At 33.7% G+C, this 13800-nt stretch overlaps 1 protein-coding gene across 1 annotated transcript; it reads right to left on the reverse strand.

Annotated features, from left to right (window-relative positions):
* Positions 1-8333: 8333 nt before the first annotated feature.
* LOC133691802 (MDIS1-interacting receptor like kinase 2-like) lies at positions 8334-12331 on the reverse strand. Its single transcript, XM_062112396.1, has 2 exons — positions 8927-12331; positions 8334-8805 (listed from the first exon to the last, which is right to left on the reverse strand). Exons 1-2 carry the CDS (start codon positions 12243-12245, stop codon positions 8432-8434), a joined length of 3693 nt encoding a protein of 1230 aa, XP_061968380.1. The 5' UTR covers positions 12246-12331; the 3' UTR covers positions 8334-8431.
* Between the last annotated feature and the right edge of the window lie 1469 nt (positions 12332-13800).

The following is a 13800-nucleotide window of genomic DNA, read 5'->3' on the forward strand; positions in this document are numbered from 1 at the left end:
TTAGAATTATAATAAAAATAATTATATTTATAACACAAATAATTATATTAAGAAATCCAAGAATATTTATAACATAAATAATAATATTTTTTATATTAATACTTTGAATTATAATAAAAATAATAATATTTATAACACAAATAATAATATTTAGAAACCCAAGAATATTTATAGCACAAATAATAATATTTTTTATATGAATATTTAGAATTATAATAAAAATAATAATATTTATAACACAAATAATATTATTTTTAATATTAATATTTTTCATGATAATAAAAATAATATTTATAATAAAAATAATAATATTTTTAATTTTAATAATTTTAATTATAATAAAATAATAATATTTATAAGATAAATAATAATATTTTTAATATTATTAATAATAAATTTTAAAATATTTATAATACAAATATTAATATCCTTGGGTACGGCTGCGTTGCGAGACCCTAGGATATTGGGTTTCACTAGAAGCTAGACCTAAGATCGGTGAGTCTGGTTAGACAAAGAGACCCAACCCCTTTTTGAAATGTTTTGAGCCAGACCTAAAATTATTAGGTCCTGCTGAGCAACATGACCCAACGTTGGCGGTTCCTTTTAAAAGTGTTTTGAACCTGGCTTGGCTACATGACCCAACAACGTAATAGTTTTTCACAAAGGAGGCAATACCCTTAACTGTAATTTTTGCCAAAAAACACAGCAGAGGAATACCCCCCCCTCCCGGGCTGCAGCCAGGCACGCGGATCTGTCCCTAGTGCCCAAGGCTTGGCAAACCCCGCACCAGGTGTTTGCTACCTAGGGTCGTGGCCAGGTGTGCGTGGTGGCCCCAACGCTCTGGCTTGTTAACCCTAGCGTCAGGTGTCAACAACCTGAGCTAATTAATTATAATTAATTAATACTTTTAATTACAATAAAGATCACAATATTTATAATATAAATAATAATATTTATCAAATTAATAATAATATTAAACTTGTATGACTAAAGTTTATACAGTAATAAAAAAAATTAATAATAATAATAATAATAATGATAATTGTTACTATATTTTTTTTCAATTTTGTTCTATTCTTAATATCAATACTTTTAATTACAATAAAGATAATACTATTTAGAATACAAATAATAATATTTACCATATTAATAATAATATTAAACTTGCATGACCAAAGTTTTTACAGAAAGAATTGTTTTAGAAAACTATCATTAACAATAATAATAATGATAATTGTTATTATGTTCTTTTTTTAATTTTTCTTCTTTACAAGGTCTGCCGATCCAGCAGCGTAGGCCTCTAAACCCAAGGGCAGTCAGAATAGACCTCGGCGACCGTGTCTGAACCCAACGTGTGGGTCCAAGGTTGTCAAAAACACTTTTATGATATGACACGAAATATACAATATAAACTCGGATCGTAAACTCAAATCATAAAATTTCAAGAAAAATATTTTAACTAATTATATATTGACAATTTCAGTCAAGTAGTAAATAATAATATAACACAATTAAAATAAAATTGAAATAAACAATACAAATGTCCAAACACCTTAAAATACATAATTCAAATAAAAATTCATACATGGTTTAAATAACTTAAAAATATGAAAAGAAAAAAAATAAGATTAAACATCTATGTTTTATTGATAGAGTTTCAGAACATTTTCTAGAGAATAGGTCTTGAAACACACTGCAGACAACTAGTGAGATGATACAACATTCTAAGATATATCACCAACTTTTTTAAAAAAATTAACAGAGACCAATATAGTGAATCCGTGACAACGAGAACAAAAATGTACAAAATGATATCAATTTAATCTCATGCCACCTCACCTTCCACCTTTTCTATGTTAGTAACAAGTCCTAGAAATAATGTCCAAATATCCCACCAAGCAAGACATGTATTTCAAGTTCTCTCTGAGTCTTTGTCGTCTCTATTTGTAGTTAACAAATTGTTAGTCTAAAACACAGTATTTCTCTCTATATAAGTATTCCTATCTCTTATTTTACTCCTTTGATTCCTCACCATCTACCTCTGTCTTTCCATGGTTTCAATCCTCCGATCATGCCTTCCCGACCTAAAATATAGTATAAGACTTTTTCATACCCAAGATCCTCTAATGCCTGTGTTAGTCTGTTAAGATTGAAAATTTGAGATCTGAGTAACGGGGAAATGGTAGACTGGGGAGTGGGGACTATGTAGTGGAGTGTCAGAGGATTCGGACAAGGAGGTAGTAAATTTTTTAACTTTTACGGGTTAAAACTCGAAATCGGTCAAACTTGTAAAATCAGTCTGATTTTACCCGAGTTTGACCGATTTCGACCGAGTTTGACTGATTTCAAGTTTTAACCTAATTTGACACGTTATATACATGTTAACTCGTAAAATCATAAGATTTTAAGAGTTAACTCGCGATTTTAACAACCTTATGCAGGTCTGCAGGCTAGGCGCTCGAGGTTGCATACCCTAGGGTCGCAGGGCTGCAGACTCGCTCGTCCTGAGGCTGCAGCCAGGCGCGCGAGTTTGCCCGGAGAGCCCAAGGCTAGGCTGAGGCTGCAGCCTGCGCCAGGTGTCTACATTCCATGGCCTCGGCCAGCCACATCGCCAGGTGGTTGTGGCTTGGGGCTCGTGGCCTGCCGAACGCCCAGGCCTGACAGCCTCACACCAGGTGTTCGCAACCTCAGGGGGTGTGCCTCCAGCTAGGCGCCTCTAGCCTTCAGCCTCACCATGCCCCTACCAAATAGTACAGTCCATAATGAAAGCACTCATAGTTCCCAGTAACTCTCGCTACAGTACAGAACAATACAATCTACAGTGAAAGCACTCACAGTCCATAGTAATTCTCGCTACAGTAAAACACTTATCCCTTTTAATTTTAGTTAATAGTTATTTGATATATATTTCGCAGCGAGTCTAAAATTACAGAAGAATAAAAAATATATGCTTTAGTCTAAAATTTCAATTGTGCCATTTTTATGTTATTTTTTTTTACAAAAAAAGTGTAAAGAAAAAGAAATAAAAAAAATATTACAAAAGAATAAATATAAAAAAATAGTGATGAACAGACGAAGCGTAAAATAATAAAAATATCAAGTATAAAAAAAATATAAAAAATTATTTAAAAAAAAACTCAAATTATAATTTTGCTATCATCACAGTAAAAAAATAGCAAAATTTAAAATTACACAATTTCCATAAGAAAACATATTTCATGTAACAAAAACCTAAGATTTGAAGTTCCAACTCCTAGTTGATTGCTTTTTAGTTGTCCTATAGTGATTAGAGTCAATGATTAACTCTAAAAACGTATTTTATCTTTTTATTTTTAGGATTTAAACTTTAATATCAACACTTGGAAGAATCTATTCCTCTGAACTTATCAGACTACTATGAAAATTATTTATTAAGTATTTTTTTTTAAAAGAGAATCTAGTTTTTTTTTTTTTTTGCACATAAATTAGTTTGAAGATATGCATTCACCTCAAATAAAAAGAAATATTTTCTCTTATATTTCCTTGCAAATATAAAAAATTAAATTTAAAGATTTATAAACTTAACTATGCATAATCTAGGTATAGTCGCTAACCCAGAGTTTTTTTTTTTAAAAGAAAAAAACCATGTATTAAGGGTTTGTTTTTTAAAAAAGGCCCCGTTGATGGTATAAATTCTAGGAATATAAATTTTATAATATTTATTATGTACAACTCTCTCTCTCTCTCTCTCTCTCTCTCTCTCTCTCTCTCTCTCTCTCTCTCTCTCTCTCTCTCTCTCTCTCTCTCCAGGCAAATATATTATTATTATTATTATTATTATTATTATTATTATTATTATTATTAACAATGAATTAAAAGGATGGTGATTTTAATAGCATCACCTCATAAAATATTATTTATTTTATTATTTAATAATAAATATATTAAAAATTAAGTTTTATCTATTTTTTATAGAATTATCAAATTTTTATGATCTTGATCGCGAGTTTAGTAGATCAACTTGGTGAGTTCACAAAAAAAAGAAAGCAATTAGAAAGTGAGAATGATATAGTTGATTGTTTGTTAAATAAAGAGATGGTGGAGCAGTACAGAGAACTAACTAAATGATATTAGAGATGCAAACCTTTTCAAGTGATGAAATGGAGAGACGTTGCTTCTTTCGAAGTGTTGGTGCAGGACCGACATCAATATCTCTGCAAAGATTTTCACTTGATGAGCCCGCATAGTCTTCCAAGGGTCCTGTATGGTCATCCATCACTCCAAAAAATGAACAACCTTTGCTCATTAAGTAGTTTTGTTTTGACAATAATAAGTTGGAAATACAAACCCCCTTCTCTGAAGGATAATTGAAGAAATAAGTTGAACAAATGTGATGAAGATATATACAACAATAAAAGATCAAGGAGCTAAAAAAGAACATTACGTTTTGTTAAACATTGAAATACCATAACCATGATTAAGCATGCAAGGAACTGGAAAGGCATAAAGCAAAGGGAATTATGACCTCCCTCTTTTATATGGTCTTCAGGCATGCCAAATCCGTTGTAAGCTCATGTTCTTAAACATAGAATAATTAACCTAACCTCGTCATAAAAACCAATGCTTATATCTAATAAAAACAACATGTCTTAATAATTATATAACCCAAGTTTTAATTGTGATGTTGAGAAACATATACAAATTAATATACAATATCATGAACCATATGTGTCTTTTTTTCATGATAATTAAATAATCTCCCATAAATGGACCTTGAATTCCTAAATATAAAAACAATAGTAGACAGAAAAAACCTAGAAAGGATAGGATTTTTTTTTCTTCTCCAACACCAAGAAACATCGCAGAGGTGAAATTAGTATAAAAAATAAAGCAATGGTCAGAAACAACAAAAACCAAGAATTAGCCCAACAGATCTTTCATACTAATTTTTGTAACGATTTGTATGGCCACCCATTACGCCAAAAAAAGAAGAAGCAACCTTTGCTCATGAACTAGTCTTTCATACTAATTTTTAAACGATTTGCATGACCATCCATTATAGGCAAAAAAAAAAAAAAAACCTTTGCTCACTAATTTTTGTTTTGACAACATAAACACTATCTTTGTACATAAAAAAAAAGGAAAATAAGAGACATCAAATATAAACAACAGAGCTCGCATGTTAAGAGTTTATAAAAAAAAGTGCAGGGATGCAGGATTAAAACTTGTAAAATACAACATTGAAAAATAAGTTTACATGGAGAGGCATGAAATAGGAACAAAACAAAAATATCTTCCAGGATCCTATTTTCTTGAAAGAAACTGGGATGACTTGAAATGTCAACAGAGGTTAACCGAATAGTCGGTGGTAATCCCCCTCATTAATGACTCAGCTCCAAAAAAAGCATTCTCATGGAAATAGAGTAATGAAAACAAAATTAAAAAATACAGAGTAATTAAAATTTTAAAGACTAAAATTAAGGGTTTAAAAAATACAAAGCAACTCAAATTTGTATTGTTGGGGGTTGCCTTGGTTTGGTAGATAATTGTTTTTGTCCTATTTTGATTGCTACAGTTTATTCATTTTTTTAATAGTATATTCTAATTTTTTTTTTTATTTTTTTTGACACTATTATAAAACTCTCAAAACTCGAGCTTTTATATATCTAGATTACAGAAATTGTAAAATAGAGAATTGAAATCTGGTATTGGTATTGGCTTAATAATTAAAGTAGATAATTTCTATTGGCCACTTTATTTTCCTTACATCTAATAAATGGTCTAGATCCAGTGCTAGGCAAAAGAAACGGCTAACATTTTATGGGCAAGATAAAATCTTTGCAATATTTCAATGTCATAACAGATGCCTCATGCACTAAACAAATAGTTGGCCAGTAACTTATATGTGCTAAAATCAAAAGCCATATATTAAGTATTATGGAAACAAAATGCGACAAAGTGCCCTCTCAGTCCTCCTATGCACAATAATTTAAGATGCAGACAACAATATGAATACAATAATTTCTCACAACACAATCTTAAAAGCAAAAAACAGAGGCATGTTCTAACCTTGAAGTTTAATTCCTCTCCTGAAAGATGATCTGATTGAGGAAATGAAGAACAGTAGCAACCAAGAAAAAACGATGATAAATAACAGGAAAATGGAAAAAAGACTAATGCATAAAATTGACAACAAACCAACAAGCAACTATGGGTGAAATAAAAAAGAAGAAACGATGAAGAACCTAAGAACCAATGCACGGTAAAAAGAAAGTACTACCCTGAAAAAACATGCAAATGAAAAATAAGAAAGCATGACAAATTGGCATGCACTAAAAAAAAAAGCACATCCACTTGAACCCTCAACAAACGCTACTTGTTGGTAAAAGCTAACCCAACCCAAAGAACAAAAATTGCACAAAAACACCTTAAAATATCATAAAAGAGCTGGGAGTTAAAAGGATTGAATTACTAAAAAACACTCCAGAAGAGCACCACCCTATGCAATAAAGCAATTACAGACAAAAATAAAAAGGGCTTGCCAACTATACTAACCAAAATGGAAGTGCTAACTAAATCATAACAAGAAATAATGAAGAGGTAAGGGCAATTATATATGTATAATGATGTCAATGTCATATTCATTTAATGCACAACTCCACATCTAGCTATGCATGTATTTTATCCTCATGCCTAAGCCATTGGTGAACACAACTTCCAAGACGCGAAAATTAGTTATGTAAGCTCATTGTCTCTTGGCATGTTCCTTTAATTATTTTCAAGCTGATGGCAAGTCAAAAAATCTAGCAACCCCCTCAACTATAGAGAAGAAGGGAAGATCCAATTGCTGAGAAAAAGAAAAGACAATGTAAATTTTCAAAGCATTTAATGCACCAATATCATGATCTCACTTCTGTAAGTCAAATACTTTCCAAGCTAAAAAAAAAAACCAGACAACTAGCTACAGTGTAGTAATAATATAATAATAACTATAAAAAAAAGTGTTTTGTGGGGAAAGTTACAGTGCTTTCCCCACGCGTTTTAGAGTTCTTTTAATAATCTTAGAGAGCCTCCTGTTAAATAATACATTTATCTTATTTTATTTATTAATGGTAGAATAATATTTTTAGCTTAACCTATATATAAGCTCTTTGTATTTAGGTTAAATAATATACTTTTCACATATCAACAAAAGGAGAATTCTAGCCTCCCTCTGTTTCGTGTTCGTATTTATTTTGTGTTAATTGAATTCTTGGTATCAGAGCTGGTTTTATGGAACGAGACTTAATCTCAAACACAACTTTTGCGTATTTATAAACAAATTTTTTTTAGTGATATTTTGTCTTCCGCTTCTACAAAATTTGGTATTTTATTCTTCCTTCAGCTTATGCAATTTGATATTTGTGTTCAATTTCTGCAATTATTTTGGTATTTCGTCTCCCCTTCTGTTTGTGCAATTTGGTATTTGCGTTCAGTTTCTGCAAATTTATTTTGTGTTTTGGCATAATTGTAAAAATTCAAGAAGATATTTGTTTAGTTTCTCTGTTCAGTTTCTGCAATTTGGTATTTTTTGCAATCTCTAGCATAATCTTATAATAATATTTTCTGCAATCGTATAACGCAGATGCACAGGCAGGGCAACCCAAGCGTTCAATTTCTGCAAATTTGTTTTGTGTTTTGGCTGCCTGCCCTTGCGCTGGGTTAGACCCAAGTGCTACGTGGTGCTGAGGCTGGCTTGCCAAGAGCGCACACCCATACCCGTGCGCCACATTGCGAGACCTGGCGCTTGGGCTGCCCTGCCTGTGCGCCTGCGTCAGGATCCAATGGTAATTGGTCGTTATCTGGACCCAATTCGCTTGGGTCCTGCGCTAGGACCTAATGGTAATGGGTCCTGTGCTGGACCTAACGACAATTGGTCTAATGCAGGACCTAATGGCAATAGGTCTTCTGCAGGATCAAATGGTAATGGATCTTGCCTCAAGACCTAATTTGCTTGGGTTCTCGCCAAGACCCAAATAATTTGTGTTATAAATATTCTTCAGTTTTCTTAATATAATAATGTGTTATAAATATTATTATTTTTCTTATAATTCAAAGTGTTCATATCAAAAATACTATTATTTGTGTTATATATATTATTATTTTTATTATAATTAATATTATTAATAAAATAATTCATAAATTTGAAAAAAAAATATTATTAATATTAAAAAAATATTATTTTTTATATAATAAATTTTTACAATATTTTTTATAAAAATAAAAAGATAGCACGGGCATCCACTTGTAATACATGATACGGAACATGCATCCGTACTCTGGTACTATAATCTTTATACTAAAACAGCCACAAGGAAGCAAAGCCCACCTCCTTGAATTGTAATTCGTGAAAGCCATGGAATTCTGTCAAACCAAAATCAAAAGTAGTCTATCCTACGAGGTCCATCTTGTTCTATTTTTGAAAACTTCTCAACTTGCTGATAGTTATCGAGTTCAGTGGCTCAGCCAGGTAAGCTTGAGTTCTTGCTGCTAATTCTTGTGCCACAAAATGCATGGTGGGCCGTGCCTCTGGCTTGGTTTGTGTGCATGCTAAGGCCACTGTAACTACGAAAACAACTTCCTCTGCTACTTGGCCTGTGGGAGCTTCGAGCCGCGGGTCTAGCACATCCTTTAGAAACAACTCTGGATCACTTGACAATGGTGGTTTCATTGATGACAATGATGATAAGAGGTCTCCCGGGTGCCTTCCCATCATGACTTCCAATGCAACCACCCCAAAGCTATACACATCGCATTTGTCTGTGACCCGCATTGTTTGTGCCAGTTCTGAAATCACCAGGCATTCAAAATGAACATTTGAAACATCCAGTATGAGAGCTTTTATAATTTTAGAACATATACTTAAATGACAAGAACAAAAATCAAGAATACACGATTGCTGGCTTACCTGGAGCCATGTAGCCATAAGACCCGGCAACTGCAGTCCAGTTGGAGGAACCTGTATTCAAGAGTCTTGCTGTGCCAAAATCCGCAAGACGTGGCTCAAAATCTGTCTCGAGCAAAATGTTGTTCAGTGATATGTCACGGTGCACAATGGGCGGAGAACAGTCACGGTGCAAGTAGGCAATTGCATGAGCAACTCCTCGCACTGTATTCACTCTCCTGCCCCAACCCAGCTCCACTTCCCCTTCTATCCCATACAACACTTTTCCCAGACTTCCTCTTTCAACATGCTCGTAAACCAGGTACAAGCAGCCCCTCCTGGAGCAAAACCCATAAAGCTTTATGATGTTCCGGTGCCTAACTTCTGTCAGCATTTTAATCTCATTCTCGAAACTCTGGCGATTGGTTGCTGGGATGTCACTGGAGTCTGACATGTTGAGTTTCTTGACCGCAACTACTTGACCTGTAGACAATACTGCTTTGTAAACACTACCAAATCCTCCTCTTCCAATGCAGTACTTCTCGTTGAAGTCACCAGTGGCCTTGACAATATCCCCAAATGTGAATTTGCTTTCTCTTTCCCATATCACTGACTTGGAAGTCTCACCATTGTTGACTGTTTTGGTCTCTTCATCAAGCCGTTTGGTTTTTCGGAAACATAGCAGAACAGAAAAGATAGTTGCTATTACTAATAAGCCACAAACCGGAACGATAACACCAATAAGAACCTTTTTGTTATCCTTCGAGGACTTGCTACTGTCTGTTGTTGGGCATTGTGATAGTCCTTCTCCTTCACCGCACAATCCTGAATTTCCAACAAAAGATCTTGCGGATGCATTTTTGAAAACGCTTCCAGTTGGTATAGGACCTGTCAACTCATTGTATGAGAAATCGAAAGAAGACAGGCTAACCATGGAAGACAGGGAATCTGGGATTCTTCCTGAGAGATGGTTATGTGAGACATTCAGAGTCTCCAACCGCGATAGCTTTGCAAAATTTTGAGGTATGGCTCCTGAGAGTGAGTTGCTGCTAAGATCCAACAAGTACCGCAACGAGTTTAAGTTGCCCAGTTCAAAAGGTATTTCACCAGCAAGGTTGTTGTGGCTCAAGTCCAAGCTTGATAGCTTCTCATAACTCCCAAGCTCTTTTGATATGTTTCCAGTCAGCTTGTTATCAGATAAGTCGAAAGATTCAAGGCCTTTCAAGCTGGTTAGACTCTGAGGTACCTCCCCTGTCAACTGATTGTTGCTCAAATTGAGCATGAATAACTTGCTCAGATTTCCCAGTTCAGCAGGAATCCTCCCAGTCAGTTCATTGGAGCCCAGACTTAGAACTCGCAGCTGGGGCAACTTCCCAAGCTCAGCAGGGATTTCCCCAGAAATTCTGTTTCCGTCCATCTCTATATTGGTGAGGTTTTTACATTCTCCCCAATCTGGTGAGATTTCACCAATAAATTGATTGTCACTGAGGGCAACAAAAACAAGATTTGGAAGGACACCAAATGCATCAGTGATGTTTCCAGTGAATCGGTTCTCTTCAAGCCGAACTCGTGTTAGCTCCGAACAATTCCTCAAGCAGGTTGGCAGTGACCCAGTAAAACTGTTTTCATTGACAGTAAATTGTTGAAGACTCAGACCTCTACACAATTCAGGCGGCAATTCTCCAGAGAAACTATTGTTTGAAAAGCTAGCATACGCCAGAGAAGGCATGTACTTCCCAAAATCACTTGGAATGCTACCAGAGAGGTTATTGCCAAACAGATTGATGGAAGTTAAAGAAGTAATATTTGAAATGGTCTGTGGCAACTCCCCATGGAGCTGGTTGGTGTTGAGATCAAGAATTTGCAGCATCGTCAAATTTCCAACTTCTGGTGGAATTTTACCGGTGATGTTATTTGAGAAAAGATTCAGGATTTGAAGATTTGTGAGATTCCATAATGCTGGAGGAAGGGGGCCTGAAAGCTGGTTTCCTGAAAGGTCTAGACTTAATAACTCCTTCAAGTTTCCTATCTCCGGGGGAATGGAACCAGAGAATGTGTTATTATACAGAAAAAGGTATTGAAGCATTGTCAATTTCCCAATTTCTGGAGGAATATTTCCAGAAAATAAATTGTTTTGAACCTGAAGCGAGATCAATTCAGTCCAGTTAGATAGAAGGGTAGGTGAGATCTCACCGGAGAGAGAGTTTTCAGATAAACCCATATCTGCTATTTTAGATAGATTGGACAAAGACAAAGGCAATTCCCCACTTAACTGATTATCAGCCAAGGCCAAGTAGGTGAGGTTAGTGCAAAGACCAAGCTCAGTAGGGATCGTTGAGTTCAATGCATTCATCCGGAGATCAAGCTTTTCAAGATGCTTAAGGTGGCCTATAGAAGATGGAATATTTCCTTGGAAAGAATTGCTGAACAACTCAACAATTTGAAGACCAGATATCGAACCAATGCTTTTGGGAATTTGACCACTCAACAGGTTATATTGTAGACTAATGTTTTTGAGATTGGAAAGCTTCGAAATGTTGGATGACAATGGTCCTTGGAATGAATTGTTATAGAGATTCAAGGCCTCAAGCTTTCCCAGATTGGTAAAGACCAATTCTGGTATTTGGCCTGTGAATTTATTGAGTGACAAATCCAGAAACGTCAAGTTCCGGCAATTGGTTATAAAATGGGGGAATTCTGCAGTAAGTTCATTGAGAAAAAAACTAAGATATTCCAAAGAAGGCATGGAAAAGTTGGACCAGTCAGGGTTTTCCAGGTAGTTTGCTCCAAGGTCCAAGTGTCTTACCTTGGGAAGATTGGCAAGTTGAAAGGGGATGATACCGTTGAGATTGTTGTTGTAAAGACTAAGATACTGAAGCTCTGTCAACTGAGATATCTCCACAGGTATGCTGCCCTCGAAGAAGTTGACACTGAGGTCCAAGTGAGTGAGCTTGGAGAGGCTGCCAATGGCTGATGGTATCGTTCCATTGACGTTGTTATTCTGGATGTCTAACCTGGTGAGACCAGTAAAAGGGGTGAAGTTGAAATGGGCGAGTGTTCCAGTTATGTTTAGGCTGCGGAGGTTTATTTGAGAGACTGTTCGAGAGGTGGAGCTGCAGGAAACAGCAGTCCACTTGCAGAGGTTGTTGAGGTTGGAACGAGACCATGAACTAAGAGGAGGAGGTGAAAAGGACAAGGTGCTTTTCCATTGGAGGAGAGCTTCAGCTTGTGTTCTTGCAGATGATTTGGCCTTCAAAGGAAACAAAGAAAGAAGGAGAAGATGGAAGAGAGCAACATAAAGCTTTTGAGAAGCTGCCATGCTTGGGTTATGCAAGCTGGACATGATCTGGGCAGTGATCTTATAGCATTTAGAGCGAGGAATTTCCTCCAAGCTGCAACTATTTCTTTGGATACGTTGGCTATGCCATTTCAAGTCATAATCAGAACGGAAAAAGGCTGATGTGCAGAAAAATCATAGTTCCAAGAGCACAAAAGTCTAATGTGCGTTTGGTATTGCTTTGCTACAGTAATTTTGAAAGTAATTTTTATTTTAAAATATACTTAAATGATTTTTTAAAGTTTGTGTATTAACATAAAAAATCATTAAAAAATATTAATTTAATATTTAAAAATATAAAAAACAAAAGCTACCAAGATCTTATGATTATTTTAATTTCTTTATCTTTTAATTTTTTTATTTTTTAGATTTGATTTCTATTATTTTGATTATTATTTATTTTATTTGAGATAATTTATAAAATTATATTTTTTTCAATTTCATTCTCATTCAACTTTTTAATTTGTAAGATTTGTTCCTCATTATTTTAATAAACTTGAAAAAATAAAACATTAATAAGTTATTTTCCAGCTCATTTTCTATGACATAACCAAACACTGGAAAGTGTTTTTCAATTTATTTTTCATTACACTACCAAATATCGAAAAATAATTTACTTTCCCGAAATTCACTTTTCAAAAGAAAACCACTTTCCAGAAAACAAATGGAACATTAAATATTCTCTTTAAAAACTCATCCAGGTTAACTCAAGTTTTAATTAAAAAAAATTATATTTTTTCATCAACCGATTCTAAGGCAATCTTTAAATAAACAAATTATCAGGTTTATATGCTAGGTCGGATCTGATAGAAATTCTTTTATAGATTAATGTCAAAAAATAAATAAATTCTTGGCTAACTTCATGAGCTTTAAAGGACAATTCATTCAAGATTATGAATAAATGAAGCTGGCCTTAATATCCAAATAAATGTTTTGGCACTCATTTATGATTTCTAAAAATTGAATATCCAAAGAATTATTTTCTATGATTTTCTGGCCTTGAAGGAATATATTTTAGCTTCGGATTTTTACAATTGCAGATGAGAACCCAAAAGGAAAAAAATAAACATTTGTGAATTGTTCATGTTAAAAATCACAAAGAAAAATAATTAATGTGGATTAAATAAATCTAATGTAGATGTGCAACCTCCCACTTATTTTCAACATTTAAAAATCACAAATGTGTAACATGAACAATTAATAATTTGGATTAAATAGATCTTCAAAGAAAAATAAAAGTATAGTGTAAAAATAATGAACTATTATATGTTTTACATAAAGCATTTTTATTTTTCTTTAATAAATTCAATATCAAACCCGTTGGATGTTTTTATTTGCCTTAAAACACTTTTAAATGAATATTCAAATTAACATTAATTTTTTTTTTTTGCACCTATTTTTTTAACGAACATTTAGTACATAATGTTTGGTTAATTAACAATAATCTTTATATAGTGTTCGGTTATTATTACAAAATAAATAAGTAAAGATAACATGTTTTCTTATATTTTATGTTTTGAAAATATAAAATTTACTTTAAAAATATTCAAAAATAAATTTA

The sequence above is a fragment of the Populus nigra genome, chromosome 4 (assembly GCF_951802175.1).
Source record: "Populus nigra chromosome 4, ddPopNigr1.1, whole genome shotgun sequence".
NCBI lineage: Eukaryota > Viridiplantae > Streptophyta > Magnoliopsida > Malpighiales > Salicaceae > Populus > Populus nigra.